The following is a 27,351-nucleotide window of genomic DNA, read 5'->3' on the forward strand; positions in this document are numbered from 1 at the left end:
AGAGGCGCACTCTAAATCTGCCTTCTCTCATGCTGGACACAGGTGGTTAGCTGTTACATAAACCATTTCAAAAGAGATCATGACTTTGCATTAATCAATTTACACAAACATCATCTTTTTCATCAACCACATTTACCAGTAAATTATCTAAAGGACACTGGTCATGTAAAATACAGTATATTGCCTCTATCCCGGAGGTACTTTTTCAGAAATATATACAATATTACAAATTAAATTTGTATTACCTTGATTACTACTGGATTAGAGTGCTAGGTTAAATTAGGCTGGGTTAAATTCAGGGTCAACCTTGGTTTTTCCATACTAAAAAACTGGATAACTTTCGAGCAGGGTCTCCATGGAAACATGCCCATAACCTGCTCTGGACCAGGTTTAGTTCCAGCTTAGATAAGAAGACGGCTCTTTGACCAATCAGAGGAGAGAATCCTCCGCTTTGTCACCCAAACTCCTCAGTGTACGGAGGGGGATGAGGAGCAGAGAGGGAAGAGGAGGAAGCACCTTGAACAGCGGCGACAGAAGTTCTTTATCTGAAAGCACGCGTGGATTTATAAAGTAGAGAGATCGTGTTGTAACTCTTACTGCACATGTGGCTGTTGCAGATTATAGAAGACTACATGAAAAGGCTTATTTCTCGTCCACATAACAGTACGAGTGTTGCATTTCGGTTGTAATAAAGATTGAACATTCTCCTCATGTGCTGCTCGGTTCAGACTCGTGTCGTTCCTCAGGGCTCAGGCCTCAAGTGTGTGGCGTATACTGTAGTGTGAATAGGGCCTGTCCAGATTGTTATGATACCATCAAGAATTGCCTTTTTTGTAATTCCTCTATGATAAACATGGGCTAACATTGTTTTTTGATATTGACAATGCACAATCCACAATAAGTCATAACCAGAATAGAACAATCGCTGTTTAATTACTGGGACTGTGCCTTATTCTTACCCTACATTTGTCATCATTTGGACATGACAGGCCTATGAACGGTGCCTTACCTGTTGATTCGATCTCTCCCCGGTGTTGGCGGTGTTGCGCTCATCGCGCTGGGGGAGCTTGCGGCTGTTGGCTCCGGTTCTGGACGAGTTCTGCATTTCCAGCACAGAAGGACTTGGGGTGCAAAACTCACGGAAGCAGCGCTTGAAATTCTCATCCAGGTATCCATAAAGCACTGGGTTCAGACTGCTGCAGATGACAAGGGCAGGAGCAGAACTTTAACTAATATTTTCTTTGCAAATATCAGGCTGGAAAAGTTGTCCACACTAATCTTTGTCACCCATTATTAACACGTTTTTTTTTTAAAGGCTACGATTGCAAGCAGTTGCACCAAGACCTAAAAATAATGAGGCAACTTAGTGCGTGCGTGAGTTCATGTGTGTGTTCTTGTAATTACAACATTGTGAGGACCAGTTTGAGTTAACCAACAGAGTGAGGACATTTTTAGACGTGGTCAAGATGTGGTTTTAGGGTTAGGGTTAGAATGGGGTTTAGATTAGGGTTAGGATTAAGGTTAAGGGGAGGGGCACAGGGATCAGGGTTAGGGTCTGGGTAATACATTATGTCTCAGTAAGATAGCATTACAAACATGTGTGTGTGCGTACGTGAGTGTGTCTGTGTCTGTGTGCGCGCAGCGTGTGTGTATACATGTGTCGGCAGAAAAATAGTGTGGAACACATCAAAAGATTTACAGAAGTATAGACACTTTGATAAATAAAGCATATAGGAGCTTTGACTCAGTCCCTTTCATCCGTGCCACCACAAAGGCACTCACTATGCTACTGCTACTCACAAGGATAATAATCAATGCTGAACATTTCAAGACTCAGTTTTGTTCTCAGCCTTGAAGTTATAATCAAGTTAATTGGCAACGGCCAGGATTTGGGCAAGTTTGCAGGTTTTAATAAATGTTTTTGTTTTGTTATGATACTAACACATGTGTGGTTACCTGTTAGTGTAGCCCAGAGCAATGCAGAAGTGCCAGGTAATCGACTGAAGTGTGGAGTTGGGGATGGTCACTAGAGCAGTGATGATCACAAAGATGTGAATTGGCGTCCAGCACACGATGAAGACCGCCACCACCACCAGGACCATGCGAGTGATTCGACGCAAGTTCCTGTCCTTCTCCTAAAGAGATTCAAGGAAAAGAAGCGATGGAGAGGCATAGAGAAAAACACATTTACGTATAGGAGGCATGAAGTGGTGAAGCCTTACGCAAAATTGCAAAAAGAAACAATCTAATTCAGATAATGGCATTCTTGGACTGACATAATAACTGCCTCAGGTCAATGTGCAGAGACCAGTTATAATAAATCAGTTCGTACAGAGGCTGCACCTTGGGCTCAAGTCGTATTTCCCTAATTGCTTTCTCCTCTGAGCAATGGCCACTTTGTGTTTTGTTATTGTTTTTCATTATTCAGTGGAAAACACGGGCCCAGCAGCTGAGCAACATTTTAAACCACCCATTATGCAAATTCAGCGCCTCTCACTCCTGTCACAGCGTGCGTCGGGAGGTAGACAAAGGATCCGTGCTCACTTGTGACCCGGACAGCATGCGCACGCTCTTGAGGCGCAGGATCATGAGGCCGTAGCACACCGTGATGATGAGGACGGGCATGATGAAGGCGAAGATGAAGACACAGATCTTCATCAGGGTGTCCCAGTACCAGGAGGGGTGGGGGAACTCCAGCGCACAGTCCACACTGTCCTTGGCTGCACGGGAAGAGACGCACGGTCATTAGGGGAAAACAAAGGTGAACAGATGGAGGATATTTGCCATGTAAACTGGGCTAATTATTAGGGCTGGGACGATACCTTTTGGTCAGGATCTGATACGTATGATACTCATCTGACATTCTGAGATGTTTCTGACTCATTTCAATACATTTCGTCCTTTTTTCAGGTAATTTTCTTTGCCAATGGGGCATGAAAATCGGTCTTATCTCATGACAATTTTACTTATTTCAAGCGAGATTTACCGTAGAACTAGTGTAGTCTGGAATGTCCTCAAACGAGCAAAGTAAACTTGGTCAGATCAGGAAAAAAAGTCTAAATGAGTGAAAACCGCTCAAAACAAGATACATTTCCCCAGTTCAAGTCATTTAAGCCAGTGCTTGATATTTAGTAATTATCATATGTTTACCTTAAAATGTGTGAAGTTATGTGTCCAAAGTTTATAAACCCAATGCCATTTGATATTTATTGACGTGTTATAGGGACTCGATGCACGTTGTCATTTTTATACTCACTACTGCAATATTAAGGACCTGAATTACCACCTTTTTGAGTGAGTGCAGGATTTTAGAGGCAGTTGTGGAGAACAGGTCTGAGCTCATTCTACACATTAGGACACTGCTGGAACATTATTTATTTATTTTTTGTGTTAAAATAGCATTAACACAAAATGTAACAAAGTGCTGTAACTGGAAAACAGATGAGTGCAGGATACAAAAACCTCCAAACACAAGTATTGAAAGTATTACTTGATAAAGCAGCCCTGCTAATTATACCTTAATTCTTAATGAAAATAACAACTTTGAAGCCGCAAATCCAAGTTGAGTTTTTTTTTTTTTCTGTGAGAGGGAGAAGGGGGTGGGTCTGGTCTGGACAAAGTCAAGAGTCTATGGGTTTTGGGCAGTTTTTCCAGATGCTTCTGGAAGTTTTGGTGTCTGCTACCTGGAAACCCAGTACCATCATCAAACTCTTGAAGAGGTAAGTTAAGTTTTGTCTGTTTCTGAAGCTTGTGTAAACAAGAATGTTTTGACCCTATACATATTTCTAAGGCAGCTCAAACTGGACTATTTCCACAACCAATTTATTCACATAATAAGCTGCAGCAGACGTCCAAAATCCCCACATTAACCATTTATTTAATTCTGAATAAAAAGCACAAGTTTCTAATTCGTACAAATCTATTATTCAAATCATGCGGAAAAGATTGATATTTTAGAAACATTTTTTTCAGAGCGCTTTCCCGTCACCTCCCTCCGAGCTCCACCGCAGCGAAGTTGATCTGTAATCTCCCTCAGCTCTTCCTCAGAGAAAGTAAAAATCAAGCCTCAGTAATTTCATTGCCAGTTTTCTGTCTATAACTGCCGCAATTAAAGCCCTCTTGAAGCGATGTGGCGACGCGACTGGCATCCATAACCGACAGACAGATGTATTAGTCACCAGCCACGCACACACCACTTTTATTAAACTTTCCCAATCTGAATTACGCAGACAAAGCTGTTTGTTAATGTGGAAGCAGCAGGAAGCACCCATCCACATCACAGGAGACGTAAACATTTCAGCTGCTTCATGTTTGTGGTTTGCTTTTAACTTTCTGCAAGAAAACTTCTCCACTACTACATTATAAACGGCTACACTTCCTGCTGATTTGAGTTTGTGTTTATTCATTGTTGACATTTAGTGGCATACAGCTTTTGTCAATGTCTGATTATTATGAATATTATTTATTGTATTATGTAGTGATGCATGATAAGAGCTCATAAGCCTCAAGAGTTGATTCTCTCATGCCGTTACCGATGCACTAAATATCTACTGGTTTATGATCTTTTTGGGTCAGAAATATGGAATTTTACCACTATTCAAGGGCTGAAAACCAATGACATATTTGGTAAGAAAAGGGCGACCACATGACATGGCACATGGCGAGCGCATCACAGCTCTTTTAAAGACAAGCAGATGGGTGTTTAGAGTGTTTGAAGTGTTTTTTTCCTGCTGGTTACCAAAACAATTTTGGTAATCAGCAAGGTGAGCGAGAGAAAGAGGCAGAGAGAGACAGACAGATATACTCAAAGTTCCAACACTGGCAGTTCTTTCTTGACTCTTTAGTGCAGCTCTCGTCTCTGTCCTCAAAGCTTACAGCGATCCCTGTGTCAATCACAGTCAGACCTAACTGTCTGTATTATATGCAGAAATGACCCGTCGTGTCTGTAGCCTTTAGGACAGATTTGCAGACCGGGGTGTGGGGCGTCACCTTGAACCCACATGTGCTCTACCGCCCTCTCAGACAATAATAACCAGCCTTAGCAGAGGCGTTTGGAGTGTATTTGTTTTTAATTGGCCAGTTACCTCTGCAGATCTGTTACCATTTTCAGGACAGCTTGTTTAAATATATCATGCAAAACCAACTTTTTGGAGCTTTTGGCCATGTTGTCATGCCTTATCAAAAACACCCCCAGAGTGTTTTTTGGCTTAATTCACGCAGTTCTCAGCAATCCTCTTGAATCCTGCTCTCTGAGCAGCTGCTCCGCCCTCTGTCGCTGTTCTTATTATTTAATGTTTAAAATCTAAGGAAAACATGTTTGTTTTGTTTGTATACTTTATTGTCCCCATTGGGAAATTTGTCCTCCGCATTTAACCTATCCTTCGATGCCACTGGGGCAACCCGTAAGGAGCAGTTGTCAACGGTAGGGACCCATCTCCATGATGTGGAGCCAGGCTGATGGTCAGAATCACCTGGCTGGAGGATTCACCTATTGCACATGTTTTAGTGGTAGGGGAAACCGGAGTACCCGGAAGAAACCTACGCAGACACGGGGAGAACATGCAACCTCCACACAGAAAGGCCCCGTCCTGGTGGGAGTCGGACCCGGGACCCTCTAGCTGTGAAGCGGAGGCGCTAACCGCTGCGCTACCGTGCCTTGACCTAAAATCTAAATGTTCATAATGACAGAAGAAAAGGAAAAAAAACTACTACTTACGTGTAGGCAGTGTCCTGGCCTTGAACATTACTGGCAAACCGATTGCCGAAGACAAAATCCAGTTGCAGATGTTGACAATCTTAGCGTTTCTGGGCGTCCTGAAGTCCAGGGCTTTGACCGGGTGGCACACAGCGACATAGCGGTCGATGCTCATGGTGGTGAGGGTGAAGATGGAGGTGAACATGTTGTAGTAGTCGATGGACATCACCATCTTACACAGGATGTCTCCAAACGGCCAGGTGCCCATCAGGTAGTTAACACTCTGGAACGGCAACGTACTGGTGACCAAAGCATCAGCCAGAGCCAGGTTAAAGATGTAGATGTTGGTGGCCGTTTTCATTTTGGTGTATCTAGAATAAAGAGAAGAAATGCAGAATGAAAATGTAATTTCTAATGACTAAAAGCCGTGCTTGCAAGTGCTAATATGAGCAATTTTGTGCTAATTTCTACTCGCACACTCAATACAGAATACATTGTGGATTAGCAGTTGAATTACCCACACATTTACTGATAGTGTTTTTTCTAAGCAAAGAATCCAAACACCCTTAACACCCTTAACAACCTTAAATAACTATATTTTTAGCAATAAGTGGAAGAAAGGTCTTTTTAGACATGGTAATTGCAGACTTATTCTCCAGGATTTGCTGTGACTTGATAGTGTTGAAACTGAAAGTATAGGTGTGAACATGTCAGTGTGCACGGAGTTTCAGCTCGGCGCAAACAAAGAGCAGGGGCAGGTAATGTGGAGCTGATTGCCAGATACAGCCTTTTGTAACATTGCAGGATAATGACGGCGCTGAGCCTGAGGACGAATTATCTGCTGTTGCTGTAGCAGCGGATGAGTCAGGAAGCCTAAAGAGGACCATTTCATCCAAGACAAGAGCTCTCCAGCCTCAACATCATTATGGAAGCGTTTTCCAGGCACACTCCTATATGTAATTAGATAGATGAAAATAGGAAGTGTGTAGACACACAGCGGTGAAAGAATAGTGGGACTAGTTTGAAACTTAAAAGCTTAAAAAGTAATTTGAGCAAGCTTAAAATATGGTACAGTTAAGAGAAGAGATAATGTACCATACTACATTGGCCAAATGAGTCTGCATAGATAACGAATAACCTCGAGATCTGACTACATAATGTTTCAGTTGCCTTACCAAAAATCCTGTTGTTTTCAAATCAACAATCCACAATCATTTTGTCTACCCCGGGACCAGGACCACAACATAAAAAAGGTCAGAGGACGGCTGTGATGAGGAGAAATGGGTTGTAATAAAACAGTAGATATTGAGGATGAGGGGAAGTATTGACAGAGAAGCAAAGCACTCAGTGTGTGAATGTTTTCCCCCTGCGGCGCAGCTTGAGATAAGGTCAGCAGCTTTTTAAAACAACTCTGCTGAGTGTCATTAGATGTTGACGAGGAAATCAAAGCCAGTAATGAAGCGCTAATAAGTCTATCCAAGAACACGCACTTTACTCTATACTGAGAGACAGTCATTGGGTCGATACTTTTGGTTTATGTGTATGTGAAACTGGATTGGAGAGGCAATCAGTGCTCAATTATCATCATCATGTGAATCATGCTCTTATTTTTCGGCAGCTCCGGACACACAGATATATTTGCCGACAATACAAACAAAACTAGCAGAATACAAGTAAAACAAGATATGGAAGTTAGTGGCGTGCGAGGTAGGGGTAGTGCAAATTAGGCCTGTCATAACACATTTGTCGTTAGATTTATTGAGGCAGGAAAGTATCGCGATAAATGATATTATTGACTCTAACGATACTAGATACTGTCAACTCTCAGGCAAAACAATGACATTAACCTTTTTTTTTCAAAAGTACATTATCGTATTCTAAAATACCACGCAAGCCGCAATAAACATGAAATATAATGTAACTTAATTTGCTTCAGTTAAAAATCTAAGTTTTACAAAGAAAAAATAGGGCGGGAATGCTCATAAATGTACAGACAATAAGCATCGAGCCCAAAAATATATTGTTTATCTGTAATTCATTGAACAATAAGTCGATATAGTAATTATCGTGACAACAATGTAAGTAACAGGTGTCTGGAATCGCTCAAAGTCGGAGGAATTTCACATCGAGTTTCTCCTATTCTGAACTATCTTCTTCTCCAAAGTCCTTCAAATACATCACCACTTCAAATGGAAAAAAATGAAATAAAATCTGTTCCACAAATGTGCGACCTGGAGGGCCCTCATTCCAAAGTTCATGAGAAACAGCCTGAGCACCTGTAATTCCGAGTAAACCTTCCACGGAATAGGCAATAATCAAATATCTACAGATGTTTCCCTCATTTTGCTCCATGTAAACCCTAATCAAACAGTCCCTCTCAGTAAAGTTATAGAATTAATCCATTTTCTCCCAACATGACAGTGATTCATGGCCTGGTCTCCAATCTCACAAACCCGGGGCTGTCATCTGGCGTGCACAAAGGTAATTTACTCCTATTTTGTTGTAGCACACTCTGGTTCCCTCAATATCCTGGAATCCTCTTAAGAAGCAGAGATGACAGTAAGTTCATTAAATTCTGATTAACAGCTTAGTACATGTTTGTTATTGGGGGCCTTTATTTGCGCTGGGACCGTAGAGACGACTGGTGGGACCGCGACTTCGAATCTGTCACTCTACGTGCCGAGCGGTGGGTAATTTCCAGCAGCTCTTTATTGACTTTGTGGTTAGCAAAAGTCAATAAAGTAGCTCTCGTGTACTGTGAGCTGAACGTGGGCTTATATTTAACCTGGCTAATAGCATGCAATTATGATAAGAGGAGAACATCAGCTACTAACAAGCACTATTATCTTTCTCTACAGCTAATCCCCTTTACAAATACCAGTGTTATTGCTTCTAACTATACTACTTGTTATTAATGGTAAATATGTTATTTTATAAACCCATACGACCACAAGGCTACAGCTGGGGGGGGGGGGAAATGAACCTCCAACCGATCTTTTCTTTTGAAAGCATGTTTTATTCATTGTCTTTATCCATTAGCGATGGGCTCCACCCCCCTCGCCTCAAGTATATAATTGAAGTAAATTGTCCTCGGAAAAGAACAATATTTGTGCAATCTGTCAACCTTGATGCATTATTCAAATGTCTAAAAATGGCTTAGTAAACAGACGAATTAAAATGGGCAGAGAGATGAGTTTAATATGTCCAAATGCAGTGCAAGGAGGCAAAGCTGGTGACAATAACGCTCAGTAATATCTCGGAAGTTGTTGTGTTTTCTGTTGTTTTTCAAGGCTGGTCTCTGAAAGGCTTTAATTATTTAATAACGATGTTAACATTTGTTCTGTGGCTTCGTCTGTGTGCTTTGTAAAGCAACCACGGACGCTAGTACTCACATTAGTCCTTTTTGTGCAGTGCCAACGCTGCTTCCATTACTGTCTGGTGCATGATCTCATGACTTGAAGTGCACAAAGTGGTGAAATATTAGTAGAAAGTGGAGCTGAATGCCCCCCCCCCCCCCCCCCCACTTGCCCTGACAGACTCTCCTACCCCCATCTCCACCGTGGACTCCTTCCATTTCTTGGGTACCACCATCACCCAGGACCTCAAATGGGAGCCAACCACCAGCTCCCTCATCAAGAAGGCCCAGAAGAGGATGTTCTTTCTGTGTCAGCCGAGGAAACTTAAGCTGTTGCCCAAGATGCTGGTGCATTTCTACACGGCCATCATCTCCTCCATCCTCATCTCCTCCATCACCGTGTGGTTCCCCGGCGCTACAGACCGGGACAAGCATTGACTGCAGGGCCTTGTGTGTGCTGCTGAGAGGATGATTGGCTGTGAGCTCCCATCTCTCCAGCGGCTGTTCAACGTGTTGGATCACAGCTGCCCCTTACTCTGGACACAGACTATTCTCCACCCCCCTCTGGCAGAAGGCTACGGTCCACTCAGACCCAGACCTCCCACCACTTGAACATTTTTTTCCCTCCGCCATCAGACTCATGACCGATAACAAGACCCAATAACTCTATATCAGACACATGAGCGGAATAACCATGGTTCCAGCCATTGCACAGCTCTATTGCCCTATGTGGTATGTCCACTCATGTCTGCTGCTATCACTTAATACACCTGCACAACTGTAAAGACACACACGCCGTTGTTCTGTGTCAAATTGATGTAGTCTTTATCATATTTTTTATGTATTTTAATCTTCTTTATAGCTTTATAGCTTGAAATTCAGAACAAGTTGACTGTTCTCAAACAATGGCGGTAAAACTATTTTGAGTCAGAAATCAGTTTAAATGAGTCATGACTTCGTGCCCTCAATAGCGTGATGATCGCTCCAGAATTCACCTCCTCTATGTCAAAACGATGGGGACGGGTGTGCGCACACGGCTTCAAAATAAGTCTGAGCCACTCTTGCACTTTTCACTTTGAAGCCTTGAAATGTAAATGTACTAAGCAGAACTTTTTATTTATTTTTCCAAATGTAGCGGAGGTTAGGTAAAATACAGACTCTTACTCTGACTACAGCACGGTAGCGCAGCCGTTAGTGCTTGTGCTTCACAGCTAGAAGGTCCCGGGTTTGATTCCCACCTACAGTAGATGGGCCCTTTCTGTGTGGAGTTTGCATGTTCTCCTCGTGTCTGCGTAGGTTTCCTCCGGGTACTCCGGTCTCCCCTTCCACAATAAACATGTACAATAGGTTCCCCTCTGGGGCCAGGACTCCCCTGAAAAAGAGATTCTTAATCTCAGTGGGACTATCCTGGCTAAATAAAGGTCAATACAATACTACTACATGTATTATTTGGTTAAATTCTACATGTTATTTATTTAATTTAAAGGAGCTTTTCAGTAGAGCTTTAAAGTGTTTCTTATAAGGCTTGCGACTAACTCCACATGACTCCGCCTGCTACGCCTGGTTTCAGACTTGCTGAAAATTGTCCCCAGCGTGAATCTTTCAGTGGTGTTTGGTGCATTGATGCAGGCCAATTAGAGGATAACTGGGTGTGATTACGTGTGCGTGCTGCTCACCGGGGGAGCGAGTGAGGGCGGTGGGGTCGCTCTCGTGACAGGCGTGGCTCTACATGTGGGTCACAGCAAAAAATATGATGCTGCCATTCTATATTTAGACAATTGTTGACGTTCTCAAGACGACTGTAGGTAGGATTTTGTATATCAGTGGACATCGTGGGGCTATTTGTCCCACTTTTTTTTCTAGAGTTTGCTGCTCATCAACAGAAAATCCAAGACTCAGACATGCATTAAATGAAAGCATGAACTCTTGACTTGAAGGAGATCTCGCTCTCATACTGCGCGAAATGATTATTAACCGTCAAACACAACAAAATCGACTGTGATAATGTGCCCCATGTGCGGGGCAAGTTGTCACAAGACGTGGGGTTGGTTGTCACTGTTGTTTTTAATGTTAACTTGAAATTTGATAAACCTTTGTAACTTTTTTGCTTTTTGAGAAAAAAGGACAAACATGTTTTAAAACAGTCGCAATGCCAGATGTGTTTATGACACTCAGTTGAACTAACTCGATTTTTAGCAAAATGCTCTATAAGGTATAAAATGTACAATTTCACTAAAATGACCCAAAACACTCTATAAAAGCTCATGTTAAAAGGACTATACGGAGTTTAAAAATGTTAAAATTATGTATTTTCCTCCCCCTACATGTTCCAGCAGTGTAGAATGAGCCCAGACCTGTTCACCACAACTGCCTCTAAAATCGTCACTGAAAAAGTTGTTACTTCGGGTCTGAAGTGCCGTCATGCACGAGCTTAATACAGAAGCTGCAGTTACACATATGATCCCGAGTGTCCACTTTACCAACAATGTAAGCTAGCTAACAAACGGCTTTAGCATGTCAGCTCTAAAACGGCTCAAACCAAAGCTAACATCTGTGTCTTTCAGATCAGTGTCTTTTGTTTGAGGCACTAACTAAAGGAAAGCTCTCATAACAGAAATAACACACACATTAAAGTTTGCTGAAAAAATCATAACAACAATTCAAATGTGTCCTCATGTCTTCAGTCCAAATGAGAAAATTATCATTGGAAGAGAAAAGGAATACCAATACATGTAATAAAAACAGGCAATAAAAAGCAATGTGACAAATTACCCCGAGCAGATTAAACTACTTTTATTCACTCATATGTGACTATAATTGTTGCCTGTTATATACATCTCCAAATGTCAATAAATGTCAGGACCAACTGTCAGGGCTGCAGATTCACTGATTGGGCAGAGAGCTATAATCCGTTACCTGTGTGTGTTTATAGCATGTGCTGTTGTGTTTGAGTGTGGTTCACGGGCAGCTGTGGCGAGGAGATAAACCCCGGGAGGTTTAGGTGCCGCAGGAGCAGATGTGTGCGCAAGACGACGTGCTGTGTGGCTGCATGAGCTCTGCGTTTATGCTGATGTGCACCTGTTTTAAGACAATGAAGGAATGGCCATCATGTTTCTCGAAATTGACAATGGCCACATGTATGTAGGGCACACTTATGGGCTGCTGATGCCATTCCAAGCCCGGCCTGTCTATCTTCTCTGCTGACTCATATTCACACCTGGACAATTTCCCTGTGGCCACCTTACGTCATCATGTTGACTGCCACACTGCGCCTAATTTGTCTGTCTATACTGCACCTCCATGTTTAAGAAATGAAAACTTTTGGTGTATTATCGCAAAAAAAAGAAACAGTCTACAGAAACAAGTCAAGCTGCATTTGTGTGGCACAGAGGTGGAATGAGAAAAGTCAAGACCTCTATATACAAAACCAGCACAAGGAACAAAAAGGCTGTACGCTTTTCTCACACCCTTCTTGTTGCATCAATCGGGGCAGCGCTTCGAATTGGCATCGACTTTAAATCGTAATCCGATGAAGACGCGGCAGCCCCAGTTTCTGTGCAAATGGTCGCGCACGGGGCTGTGTCGGAGCATGATTCAATCTTGTACCCGGCCTCCTTCACCGACTCAATATCTAAATCTGTCACCGCTCCTTCCTCTCTCAAAGCACACAGTACTGTTGTTCCATTTGCCGCACTTCGTCAGTCATAAGACGTCCTACCCTCGTCTCAAACGCTCTCAAACTATGGCCTTGGATTTAAACACATGGCGCGGCTTGAATGCTGCATCTCGGGAAGACGGAATTGTGATTTGTGCTTGTTAACCTTTACACAAAGGAACGGATAAAAGGTTGATTACACAAGAAGAAAATTTAGATCAAAGTGACTGAGGAGCAAAGATACGACAATGCTTTTAATAATACTCCATTTGATGAGATCTCCGGATCGACAAATGACAACTTGAGACTTTATTCCTGCCACTTCCTCCCCCTTTTGTCACCTGTCTCCATCCTCCCAGCCTGCCTTCGAAGAGCTCCTCAGATACGCCGCCTTTCAACGCTTCAAAACCTCTCTAACAGACTTGAGCAAATGCATTAGCAGAGTGACTTCCGTTCTGCCGTGCGCTCTAAAATGATTCCTCTGACCCCGTTAATTTCCCAAACCTATGATTTCGCCTCAACTCCGGCCGTTCTTTTATGTGCTTTCGGGCGAAAAAGGGGTCACCCATTCATTATGTCTTTATTCACGCCGCAGTGGCAGGTGAATCCTATTTTGTAGCGTTATAAATCTGCCCGCTTCACTGCAGCGACAAAGGAACTGGTGAAGCCACTTAATCAGGTGAAATTGTTCAGGGGGAATAATTTGATGCCATTTTAATGCAGAGCCTCTTTTCATTCTTGGAAATTATTAAATGGTGAGATCTACAAAGGCACAGACTGAGCTTTTGTCCACTGCAAATGTGGCATTTCTTTATTCAAATGAAAAGGATTGGAAAGACCACATCTCAGGGCTGGGAAATTAATCAAAATTTAATCCAAATCGTAATCCCGACTGTGGTCAATCTCAATAATCGTTATGGGACTTTAGAATCGACAGGTTTACAGACATTTCTTTGACAGAAACAGCACCTGTTGTTGGAGATTGGGCGAGACAAAGGGAGAAGTTTGTGCGTTAATGAAACGAGAAGAAATCGTTTATTATTATTTGGGCTGTGGTTTGAGATATGTCTAAGCTCAGGAATCAGCTCCATGTATTTGTTTTAATTATGAGAATCAAATCACATCGAAAATTGAGATCAAGCAATATGAGAAAAAGATTGTGATACATTTTTCCATTCAACACACCAGATGAAAACCTTCGTCCATCAATAACTGTTATGGCAATCCTTTTGCTTGACTGAGTGGACGTCCTATATCCGAGTTACTATCAATTCAGTTTTTATTGGGACGACCCGGATGACTGAATGTCATGTCGGATTTCAAAGCCTTTCCTATTGCGGCGTGCTCACCCTGCCTGCTCTGCCACCCGCAGATTCATTTTGTTAAGTCAGCTGTAACCTGACTTGCACAGCCCGCAAATAGATCTAAATAAAGTCTATGCATTTAGATATGGTCCAATTTAAGCAAAGTTATTGAAACAGGAAGAAGAAAGAAATAGATAGGAAAAATCCTATCTGTCATTGATTTTGTTTCAGAAATGTGAGTGTGTTTTTATTACAAATATTTACTATTCTTTGTTGTCTGAGTCGTGCGTTGGTTCGGAAAGTAATAACCTTGAAAGATCTGATGCTACAGTGTGTGAGTCTGTCTCTAAGGCGATGTGCAAATAGAAACCTGTGAAAATGTACAAAAGATGTCACATTTACAAACTTCCTTACATGAGAATCTTCAATGTATGGTTCCTCATTAAAGTAAAAGCTTCAGCTTCAAATGTATGCGCAAAAAGATCTAATATGTGTCTTTTTTTAATGCAACGATTGCAAAATAGTGGTTTCTCTTCCTTTCAGTCATTTTAAGCTAAACGTCTAAAGAAAAGCTGTGAGCCCGTTGGCATTTACCAGGTTTACACTCTTTAAGTTAATGTTAGGAGCTGAATTTGTCTCCAAACTGCACAGATGTGAGTGTGTGTTCGAGCGCCCAGAATAGGGCTGATAAAAACACCTCTCACAGTGAGACCTATAGAAACTGGTCATGTTTTACTCGCTGATATGACAGTGCCAATAACATTTGCACTGAATTGCTCGGGGAGAAGCATTTGCTGCTGCTTGCATCACACTGCAAATCCATTCAATGTTTAGCTTTGATAAAAGTTACTGTATGTGTGCTTGTGTTATGTGTTTCAGCACCTCATGTTATTTGTCGTTGTTAATTAGTGTCTTTTTTGCCTGAACCAATTTTGGCTCCGACTGAACGGTGAAGGTGGGAGCAGTTCAAGATGGATTCTCGTGTGTTTCTCGAGTGTTTCACACAGGGCTGGGCAATTAGTCAAAATGTAATCGAAATTGCAATCTCTACTTTGGTCAATCTCAATCATCATCATGGGACTTAATCGACAGGTTTACAGCCGTTACTTTGGCAGAAACAGCACCAGCACCGACAATGGAAGAGGATGGTTTTTGTTATTGTTTCAGCTGGGGTTTATCTTAAGGTTTAAAAGCATATGTAAAAATATATACAAATGAAAAATATATATACATATTTTTCTAATCACTGCACCTATCCACATGAACAAAAACTGGCATTAAGTTTAACGTCTTCTTTGTCACTGCCTCCAAAAGTGAAATATTGGTGGTGAAAAGTAAGAGAAAAAGTGAAGGCAATTTTTGTGTGCAGTGTGTCATACTGTATGTACATGCAAAAAAAGCTCAACCCGTGTTAATTTTGCAAAGAAAAATTAATACATGAAGTCCTAGATAAGTGTGATTCTGTTGAACTTGATCATTGGAGACCCATCGTCTGTTACTCAAAGATTCCTGCGTTATGTTTTGGGAGAGGTTTGCTGTGATGTTTCAGACTGTTCCCAGCAGTGAGCTGCAACAGCGCCGATGGGAATCTCATAGACGTAAACTGACAATGTGGAATGATAACATGGTGCTTCGGGGCACAGTATGATCCAAGCTCCTCCATCAGCCCTCCTCTGATGCGCCAGCCGCAGGGACCAGCGCTGGAAGGGAGATTTGATCGAAAAGAGAGCAATGTTTTGTCCTTCAATAAACTTCTGGACAAACATGTGAAAGTAAAGTGGTTAACTCTTCAGCCTCAGGAGGGTTGTGGGTTTGATCTTCAGGACAGACAATGCACAGTCCCATTTCTCAGAATGGAGTGACACTTTTCCATTATCCATAGCCATATATTCATAATGGATTTAGTCAACCTTAAAGTTTATAGTAGATGTCTGTCAGTGTGAGGTCTCAGGCTCCACTCGAGGACCCAAAGATAAAAACTGCCTGGCATTGCCATATTGCCTAAACGTGTCATCAGAGCTTCATTAACATTTCATTGTACAGAGGACATTGTGATACTGTTGGACATCTCCTCACAGCAAGAAATGTATTTACGCTTTCTGAAATTATTTATGATATTATTTCCAAATTGAATGCAAACACAAAACTCTGATTGGATCAAACAAAAACACCAAAATCCTTTTTAGTACAAATAGCAAGTAATTTTTAGTCCTAAGTAAGTTTTCCCCCCACAAACCCTGAACTGTAGCCCAGTAATTTTACGTTCTGACCTGTATATGGAGAGTATGCATATTATACCATATTATAGGTTATTTGTTTCCTTTCACTAGGTTAATTATCGTGACAATCGTAAAATTTCCTCTCACAATAATCGTGACCCAAACATTTTATATCATGACATCCCTATCACCACATTCTGCCGCGAGTGTAAAACAGTGTCCCCTTTTGCCCGGATATTTTGGCCCCTACCGGATATTACCCCATCTTGGAGCTTGGTTGTGATGATGGGACGGCAGTGGGTGCCGTAAAATGTGCCTTATTTTGGTGCAAAACTCTGTTTGAGTGACAATGTTGGGTTGTGTAATTTGTCACTATTGCATTTAGCCAAGAAAGGTTTCAGTCTCTTTGGCTATATTATAAACTATATTACAGTTGTGCTTAATGAATGGATGCCTCAGAAGGATTTTTGGAATTAAGTGGCCAACAAAAGTCTCCAATAAAGGGAGAGGGCGAAACAACGGCCCCCACAGGTCCAAATAAAGAAGAGAATGGGCAGGGATCGGACAGGAAAGAGGAAACACATATAGCCAGACAGCAACACCTGGGACGGTCATGGGAAGAGGAAGCAAAGGGAGCGGCATTGACCTGGCGTTCCACGAGCAGACCGGCATAACGAAGAGAGAGATGGAAGGAACTTGTTCATGGCCTTTGCACCAAAAATGGAGCAAAGAGCTATAAGTCAAATAAGTCATAATCGGATGAGAGTATAGTGAGCACTCTCTTCTTGTAAATACATTAAATTAAATTTCAACCAATCAATAAATTTGTTTAATGGGTATTGCACGTAATACATGTAAAGTCACATAATGTGGGTGCTGTTTTATTAATAAGGGTTTAATCATTAATCAGTGACTGGTAGCCACATTTGTACCTTGTGTGAAAAGGCTGCCTCTCCAGTGTGCAGTAATTCTTGATGATAGAAAACCTCTCATGGGATTTAGAGCCGTCATTAAACCAGGCTGATGTGGGAGTAAGGAGCCTGCTTTGCAATTAACCTGGGGCCCCTGAAGGCATCATACATAAACTAATGAGCATCTCTCTCAGCTGATAATTAACAGCAGCTTGTTTTGCCGCTCTCAGCACTGTAGCAGTTTTAAACAACCACAGAACCAACTGTCATTTCCTACTCAGAAAGAGGGTTAAGCTGGTCTAATAATAAGATATCACAAAAGCATAGTTCAATTGGTTAGGAAATGTCTCTTTAATTAACCAAGTCCAGTAAATGAAACAACTACAGCTTTTACTGCAGTGAGAAAAAGTTGCCTGGAAAGTGGCCGTGGCATCAACATTTCCAGAGCGGAGCAAACACAAGGACACAGAAGCGGTGTTGTTAGCGGTTCTGCACACATAATCATAAAACTCATCTACTGTCAATGTATTTTTGGTAATTTACCGGCGATTGGAGAAAAGCTTTCTGTCTCTCCCGTGTGCCACCCGTAGATTGTTACTGAGGGAACATCTGCGTCGCGAACAACACGTGACCACAAATAAATGAATCTGATAGCACAGGCTCGTTTGAGTTTTCTGCTGTGGCCAGCGATGGCGTGGGCCCCAGACTGATATCCCTATAAAAAAAATACAGAGGGATATCATTCTCGTCTCACTGGAGAAAAAGGGATTTGTGAAGCAATGCACAGAGGATGAACCCTAGAACTGCAGGACCATGACTAATGTGCTTCGTTGGAAGTCTGTGACCTTCAAGTGTTCGACATCAAGGACCGAAAACATAACTTTTGTGCCTAGTTGTTAAAAGAAAACTGCGATCGTCGTGTTTGCTGCTTCAGTTAGTCCAGGCTTTGTGTTTCACGTCTCAGTGGACACAATTGAGGAAGAAAAGTGCAGAAGCCACTGACCGGCAGGGCCACTATTGATCTGTTTATGATATTTGTCTGAAGGCAATGTTCAATTAGTTACCAAATTTACTTTTCTAATAAATGACGATTTAAATTTGTCTGAGAAAAACAGCCCTGTGTACTTTTCCATCAGACAGAGAAGAAACCATACAAATAGATCAAAGTGAGGTCTGTACATTGTGTACGTTGAGATCCACGTCTGAACATGTGCAGAATAATGAATACTGGTGATTAATACTGATGTTCTCCCTAAATCTCCACCCACCACAGGGTCTATTTATCCAATGTGGGATCTCTGTCGGATAATTGTGAAACTGAAAAGGGAACTGGAAACAAATGTACTGCGAACGCTTTCATGAATTAGTTTGAAAATCTTGTTGCGTAGGAACATAATTGTTATGCACAAAGCATGTTCTGCAGAGAGAATTGAGCCTTTACCTTTGGCTCTCATTTATGTTAAAAGAATAGGCCACCGTTTCTACATACTGAGATATGTTCATACCTTAGCTTAGACACGCAAGCAAACGAAAGACGTTAGCGTTCAGCCTCGCTCAGCATATTCCCATAGCTCCAAACTGGGGTGACGTTAGAAGCTACCAGCTGTTCCACGTTTTCCCTTTTTAAATACAGTTACGTGAGACGTTACACGATCCAAGTCTAGTTACACAAAATTAAACATGTTGATTTCCTAACCGGATAAAAAGGGGAACTATATTGTAAGGCGTAATGACCCACTTCGACTTTACTGTGCGGCCGTAAAAGTGCTCCTAGTATTAATATAAGTACCCCTTTTTATCAACTTAGAAAATCGACATGTTTAATTTTGTGTAACTAGACTTGGATCGTGTAACGTCTCACGTAACTGTATTTAAAAAGGGAAAACGTGGAACAGCTTGGTAGCTTCTAATATCACTCCAGTTTGGGGCTACACCTTTGCTTGAAGAGGCTGAACGCTAACAACATTTGCGTAACTGAGCGCACGCACAAAGACCAGACAGTTACGCATCAACTCATCTAAGCTCAGGTAAGAACATATGTCGGTAAAAACTTTAAAAAGAAAAAAAGGTCTTACAAGGTTAGAACATATATTTTCATATCACTATCAAAATCATAGGTTGCACAACGATAGTAGAAAGCGTGTTAACTTGAAGAAATGACTTCATGATTAGCCCAAATGGAAAGAAATGATTGAACCTGGGACCTTCTTGCCACTAGCTCTAACTACTGCACCATTCACACTATACTAAACTCAACTAAAACACAGTCACTTCTCATAAGTTGCCCCAGGACGAATCTAATAAAGAGAACTTTCCGCACAAAGGACATGAAAGTCTGTTTCAAGCTGAGAAACTAAAAAGAAACTGAGGAGGAACGGTTTGGGTTTCCAATTATAGTCTAAAACACGGTGCTCAGGGGAAAAGTGACTGGAGAGATGGTGAACAATATGATTAGGAATGAGCACCCAGCTTCAAGTCTCGAAGGTCAGATGTTTGCGTTTGTTTGGAAAGATCCAGAAAAACTATGGTGACTAAGACTCTCTCCAAATAAAGACCAAATCATTGTGACAAGCGTTTTGATTTGGTGCTGGAAAAAAAAGACACAATTGTAGAAAATCAATTGTGGAATTAGTGTGCAATCCTACGCTATAAGAATATTAAAAGCTTCACCAAGCTAGAGCTTCTACTGGTTTCTCAATAACGTTTTGTCTGTAATAAATGAACCTTGTCTGTCTAATTACCCCTGGAGTCGTAATGTCTTTGCTAATCATCCCATTGTTCAATACGCACTGCCACATGAAACCACTTCACACCGGGCTGTTGAAGCTCGCCCCTCACTGAAACTCGCACAGCTTTCCTCTTTTCACTCGATTAATCTGCATGCTCACGCTGATAGCTTTATTGTCGCGCGGGCCGGAGGTGAGTCCTGAATCAATTGCGATCGTCTGAGGTGAGTTCTCCTGTCTTCTCTAAAACAAACAAAGTCATAGCGGCGTCAAATCTGGGAGACGGGGAATTATGTGTCCGTCTGCGGGGCGCTGGTAACAGTACAAGGACAAGGTACACAATGAGGCGTGACGCGGTGCAGCTGTTAAAACACGCGGGCCAAAGTGGAGGACCAGGAGGTTCAAGAGCATGTTGTTAACTGAGGATTTGTAGGTTCACAAGCGGCTGACGGGGGAATCAGGTTGGAAAATGTATGCAAATGGAGACGAGGCAGAGAGGGAGGAGAGCAATGTGAAGCAACAAAACGCGTAGTAAATGCTCAGCTGGTGCATTCCAAATAGATGCTCATATTTGTTTTTGTATGTGACCATGTAGGTGCTATTATAAATATCATTCAAATGTTGAGTGCTAAGATTTATTATTTTTATCATCACAATATACACATATCACTTTTTAAGTAAATCATAGTGGGTTTATGCTGATGGAAAACTAGCTGGTGCACGACTGAGAGCTCACTCAAACCAATGAACAAAAGCATATCGTGGTGTTGAAGGTTAACTTGAGTACATTCTCAAAAAAGTGCTGTCCCAGTGACAGGCTGTTTTTAGTATAAAACTGACTTTGACATTGAGACACTGAGCTGTCAGTCACTGTCAGTCACTGTCAGTGCTGGTGAATCTGAACTCATAATTATGTGTTGTTGGTCTCACATTTGTGAAGAGGTGGGGGGTGAAGGGGTAAGTAACTCGTTTACCTTCATAAATCCTTTTCACAGTCCCTCTGGGGGTAATACAAGAGTTGATGGGATGATTGGGGGGTCTTTCATCTCCCCCTTTGCCTGCACCGGGTCGGAGTCACCAATACACAATGGAATCACGAAGAGGAAGCTAACAGGTTAACGGGCAAAGCTAACTGCGGGCTAGCACCACTTAAACTGTATTTACAGCAAAGTTTGAGTGAAAAAAATGATCTCCATTGTGTAGTTGGATGTACAATCTCCTTCTCTCCCTTCGTCTTTTCTGTCAGCGTAGCATTTACTCTCACGGACAATTAATGAGTAGAAAAACGTAACGCGCTACGACACCTGCAGTGATACTTATGGCCTCTAGGGCATAGGTTACTTAGTACTACTGTAAATAGGGAAAACGTGGAAGAGTTTGGTCGCTTCAAACTTCACCCCTGTTTGGCCCCATAGAGGAGGAGAGGCTAAATGCTAACAACACGTTTGGTCTTTGTGCGTGACTGAGTGCACGCACAAAGACCAGACAGGTATGCATCAATCTCAGGTAAGAACATCATCTCAGTATGGAAAACCGATGGCCTGTAACTTTAGGTCAGCTAACCAGCATTTTTGCATCTGCCCTCCCCAGACCCAGATTTCAGCATATAAATTGGCACAAAGGATAGAAAGCACACACTCACAATGTTGCCAGCATGCTGAGTGCACCGCATCAGGATTTGATCGAATTCTGCACAAAATTGAAGAAAACTTCTGTATCAATTCATCAAAGAACCTTCTGCTTGGAAAAAACACAATTCAAAACTCCCAGGCAACAATCTTCAAGTTCATGTTTGCACCCTGGTCAAGAGTCTAGACTACAGTGGAGTGAAATAATTAAATACAGCCCCAGTGGCACCGGTGACCACTGTGACTAATGAAGATTATTGCCTATTTTCGAGGGGCAATGCAAAATTCAACAATCATTTTGGGCGACACGGTGGCGCAGCGGTTAGCGCTCAGGCCTCACAGCTAGAAGGTCCCGGGTTCGATTCCCACCTGGACAGGGCCTTTCTGTGTAGAGTTTGCATGTTCTCCCCGTGTCTGCGTAAGTTTCCTCCGGGTACTCTGGTTTCCCCTGCCACTAAAAACATGTACAATAGATTCCCCTCTGGGGCCAGGACTCCCCAGGAAAAGAGATTCTTAATCTCAGTGGGACTATACGGTTAAAGGTCAATACAATTTCGTGCTTTCACTCAGTGCCATGTGATTGAGTCCTTAACATTTCAAACCTGTTGAACTTTTTGTCAAAAGGCTGACGGTTTCAAATTAAAAATGACCTATTCAGTCATGCTGGTTTAGTGCACAACACACAGAGATCTGCTAGGAAAAAGCATGCACTGTTCAGCCACCAAATTATCAGCATTTAGACATTAGCCCCTCATCCTGAGAGCTCTTTTATGAAGCCTTTTAAACAACACATCCACTTAGCTATTCTCTTTCATCCTCACAACGCACCTCCTACTATGCACACAAATGTAGTGTAAAATAAATGTCTCTAATCTCTAATGTGTCTAAAGCTGCTAATTAAATAAACAGCAGTTTGTGTTTACGAGGTATTAGGCCGCCTGTTATTCAGTGTTGTGTGTAATTAACAAATTCTCTTAGGGAAGGCTGACAAATATGAATTAGAAGAGCGATGTTATCCATACGTTTGTGTATTCACTGTTAGTATATTTTGGTACTGGATGACCACTATGATGAATATGCAGCACACAATAAGGATGGGCAAAGGTGAATTCACGCAGCTGAAGGAAAACGGCTTTGTGAAGTATTGGTCTGTCATGTGGAGACCAGAGGTTTTCAAATTCAACTCAATATTTCAGCTGCAGTTCTCAGTGGATGCCAAGAAAAAGCTGGCGTTGGGCATTGAGGATGTGGCGAGAGAGGAAGAAGGGAGAAGTAATTTCGCACACATCATGCGCTGAACGCCTCCCAGTGTTTCCATGGTAACAGGAAGCAGCCGGCACTCGTGGTACTCTCCACTCAAGTCCAGTGATCTCTGCCCTTTTAAGTCACCAGAGATGTTTCCAGTTCAGCACTTGAGTTTTTGTTTGCCTATAAAGTGAAACGATTGGACGACTGCGTTCGAGGCGGATAAAATGAATGCTTTATGGTTATTTGGACTTTAAAAAAGAGGGGCTCTCGAGACTTTAACGCTCAATCTAGCTAAATTGCATCCCCCAACCAAGATTGTAAAGTGCGATTTCAGACGTGAAGCCTCCTTTCCAATTTACAAGTAAATATCCACACAGTGTGTCATTAGCTAAATGGGTGTTCACTTTCAATCTTCCGGCAAAGAGAAAGAGGACCCCGGAGGCAGGCGGCGGGGGAATACAGAGAAACGCAGAGCATGAATGTTTATGACCTCGACGGCCTTTCTATTCTCCCGCAAGTGCCATTACAAGAGGTAACTCCGTGGAAATTACAGAACACATCTGATGGCTGTATACACATAACAGCTTCTTGAACGTCACTGTCAACCCATCCAATTTCATGACAGACGCCAGAGGGGAAGGTTGGCCCGTCCTTTGGCAGCAGAACACTTCCAATGAGCGGGCTAATGCTCACTTAACGTCTTAATGTCCCTGCCCATTCATCACGTATCTCTATTGACAAAGCACTAAACCACAATTATGCAAAAGAGCTTTTTGTCTGGTTATGACGGAGAATTTAACATCACGTGACAAGTGGGAAAGAGCTGCATGTATGATTTACACTTTTTCTTTTGCTTCATGACAAGGGAGGAGTGGAGACAGGCAGAGCTGGTGAAAAGAGTAAACGCACAGCTCTTCTTAAGTAGTCTTCCGGTTTGGTCTCTATTTTCCCTGGATTCCAAAAGGCTTAGGAAGTTCCAATTTCTAAAAGACCTGAATCATACTTTTTTGGAAAGATTGGAACGAGAAACCGGAAGATGGGACAGTATTTACAAGCATTTTAAGCCTCTTTAAACACCACAGCAAACAGCCAAATGCCGTAGTAAAACTCTCACTGTGACAGACACATGCTAGTTTAGTCCTATTGGCGCCTAAAGGCCTTAGTACTTCTGTATTTCTTTGAAGGCCAGAGTCATGGCTACAAAAGAACATACATAGTTCTCCCGATCACAGCTGTTTGGCTTGATTCTAACAGAGTTCTGACTTTACTCTAAAGATCACATGGACACACTGCAGAGGTTATTCTTTCCTTGCAATAAAATTATGTTTCTAGCAGAGCCTCCTCAGTGAGTGTATAAGCCGACTTTAGCATTAGCCGCATGAGCATTATTGCATGCGTTGCGATCAGCCTATCTATTTATTTTTCATGAAACCAAGGTTATAGAGATGGCTACAAAGCATATAAGATAAATAGCAATTTAAATGTGTGACTGAGTGATACTTCCCTGCTAACAAACAGGCTTTTGCTTTTTCTTTTCCGCTTTGTGGGAGCTCACATTTTCCTTTTCCACTGCTTTGACTAGGTTTTTCGATTCTACTTTACGATGCTTTTGGATTGTGAATCCCCTTCCCGCAAATATTTCTACAGTTCTGGCACATTTACACTGACGTTTATGTCCAACTTCTGCTCTCTCCCGTGTCTCCACATTGACCTAGAATGTATTTTGGAAGTGAGAAATGTAATATTTTTATAGCTTGCAGTTCATAATTCAATCTTCTCTCAAACATTACGTTAATGCAGAAGTAAGAAACTCATGCCCCTAGAGGCCATAAGCGCCACTGCAGGTGTCGTAGCATGTTGCATTTTTTACATTAATTGTCCATGAGAGTAAATACTACACTGATAGAAAAGACAAGGGGAGACAGGGATATTGTACATCCAATTACACAATGGAGATCATTTTTTTCACTCAAACTTGGCTGTAAATATTGTTTAAGTGGCGCTTGCCCGCAGTTAGCTTTGCCCGCTAGGCTGTTAGCTTCTTCTTCGTGGTTCCATTGTGTATTGGTGACTCCGCAGGAAAGCAGGGAAAGTGGGAGATGAAAGATCCCATCAGGATTTATTGAGGTAAACAAGTAAGTACTGCTTTAATGCTCCTGAAGGTATTTAAATCAAATTTGATCAAACTGGTTTTGTGTAGTCCAATACCACTACAGCTGTTGCCACGCAGGTCTGGGCGGATATTGATGATTTGATCAAACAGCATGAATTCAGCAATGCCACAGACATCAGTGCAACAGAGAGACAAATGTAAATAGCAAATCTATTCTAAGGTTTATCTCAGGTTTAATTAAAGTATTGACCATAGCCCAAATCATTAGTTACAACAATCTGTAAAGGCTTTGGTTTAAAACATTCCTAAAGAGAACGGATGAGGGGGATGTTTGCTGCTGATTGGATGAAGCAAACATTGTATTAGTCCGTCATAGCTAAGTCTCATAGCGCAGCTCAACACCAGCCATTAATTATTTTTTATTTTTTTTAATGTTGCTCTTCTTTGTAAGTCTGTAGCACCATACCGTGCGTTTTTCCGTTATCGCTGTGATGTTAATGAGCATCGATAAAATTGCCTGTTGTTGTTGGCTACATAAAACCTGCCTATTCATGGCAACACTGACACGGGATTGATCTGAAACACCTGGACATTCAAGACAGTCTTTGACGATTGGACTCTTTCAAGATGTATTTGTGTGAGTTTGTGAAATCTCAAATCTCGGAGGGATTCACCTTGGAGTGCAAGGTTAACTACTTTGAATATATTCATGAGTCGGAGCAGAGTTAAAACACTTTCTTCCACCCTCAAACAAAGTAAGTATTCCCAATGTAGCAGCTATTAAAGGGGGAACACTATGCAAAATCGACTTTTTAGAGCCATATCACAATGCTGCTTCCTCATTAAAAACATACTTGGAGTCGTCATGTTTGAGTAATCTTTCTTGGCAGCGAAAGTGCCAACTCATCCATTGCTACTACAGTTTCCACTAGCCCCTCTCTCAACCCTATGTAACCTGGCAGTGCTCTCCCTAACTCCAGCGTAGCTCTCGCTTTGCAGCAATCCTGTGCAGGGTAACAAGAGGCAAAAATACCTTTGTCTTAAATGGATAGAGGCAATCTGCAGCTCATGTTGGCACGGAAACCAAGAACGGGAAACTACGAACAAGCTATTAGGTCAACATAGCATTTTCTAACAAGATGTGAGTTAGTAATCCAGATGTGTTTGAAGTGATCGCCAAATACCTGTAAAAACATAATGTCTGCACTTTAAATATTATGTTGGAATAAAGGGTCATCTCAAGGGGCTTTCCATTGATAGTGATCTACTCTTTCCTTACAAACATGAGTTCCTGTCATGAGGGAACTATGCACAGTCCAGGAGACATTATCAAAACCACTTCTAAAATCCTTCTGTTGAACTCATTTGTTTCCGCTCCATTTCTGCAGCCCCACAAGGGCTCTGTCGAAGCTAAAGTGAGGGAAAAACATTTAATTATGAAGATGCTCAAAACAAAACCTCTTGTATTCTGAGATGCACTCCAGCTCAATGGGCCGATGTGGGCTGAGAGAGGGTCCAGGCTGAAGGGAGTGCAAATGTAATATGCTCATATTGTCACAGTGGAAGTTTCTTGAACTCGAACTCCTGCAGATTCTAAAGATCGGGTGTTATCTGTAGTCTCTGAAGCGCTCAAGCAGTCACATTGATAGTCTCTGCACTTGTCTGCAGTGGTCAACTCATCAGTCACCCATCTCCTACTTGTTCTTCCATTTAATTCTCTGTCAATCTGTGGCGCTTTATTACCTCCATTCACCCCATTACCTCACGGGCTGCATACCATCAATACAAAGCATCACACGAACAAAGACAACTCACCATTTTAAAAGATAATATGCAAATGTACCTTTTTATTTGTGGGGGAAAATAAATAATAAAGGCAATAATAAAAATTATCATAATAATCATAATAAAGGTCATCTCTGACTTATTTGTTTTTGATTAAACAAAAAAAAGACCTTGTCCAACCCTTGCGTTTACAAGGATTGGACAAGGTCTTTTTTTGTTTAATCAACGGGATTAAACAACAGGTGAAAGCTTTGTTTAATTAAAATGTTTTGTGTTAATTTGTTGTCAGTGAGTATCTTGCGTGAATCTTAAATAATACGTTTGCCTAAATGTGGCTCAATTATCATGATCATTTTATTCTCTTTGTCATAATCGCCCACGCCAAGTTGGCACAAATACAACTACTGTATGAGGAAACCATTTCTACCCACCTTATTTCTGAGGCTGCTGATGTAGAAACGCTTAGTACAATATCCTGTGCGTTACCAGATTCCAGCGGTTTCAAGGGTGAGTTTTTGTTTCAGTGGTTCATTTCAACAATTCTAGATGATTTTCTAAACATCCAGCCTCTGAAACATTTAAAAACATGTCCCTGCGCAGCTCGGGAACATGTTGCATTGAATTAAAATAAAAACAAAGTTACAATTGTGGCTCTGGAACAAGCAATGTTTGGAACTTGGAGAAAATCTGTGCTGACACTGCCGCGCTCCTC

At 41.8% G+C, this 27,351-nt stretch overlaps 1 protein-coding gene across 1 annotated transcript in view; it reads right to left on the bottom strand.

Annotated features, from left to right (window-relative positions):
* oprm1 (opioid receptor, mu 1) overlaps positions 1-27,351 on the bottom strand; it is a 30,541-nt gene that overhangs the window by 510 nt on the left and 2,680 nt on the right. Inside the window, exons 2-5 of the mRNA XM_079560450.1 lie at positions 5,717-6,066; positions 2,545-2,720; positions 1,957-2,135; positions 1,010-1,196 (exon numbers count right to left, since the gene is read on the bottom strand). Of these exons, the coding sequence (XP_079416576.1) occupies positions 1,010-1,196; positions 1,957-2,135; positions 2,545-2,720; positions 5,717-6,066 (892 nt within the window). The remainder of the gene's footprint in view (positions 1-1,009; positions 1,197-1,956; positions 2,136-2,544; positions 2,721-5,716; positions 6,067-27,351) is intronic.

This window comes from Gobius niger (assembly GCF_951799975.1).
Source record: "Gobius niger genome assembly, chromosome: 7".
NCBI classification, from domain to species: Eukaryota; Metazoa; Chordata; class Actinopteri; order Gobiiformes; family Gobiidae; genus Gobius; species Gobius niger.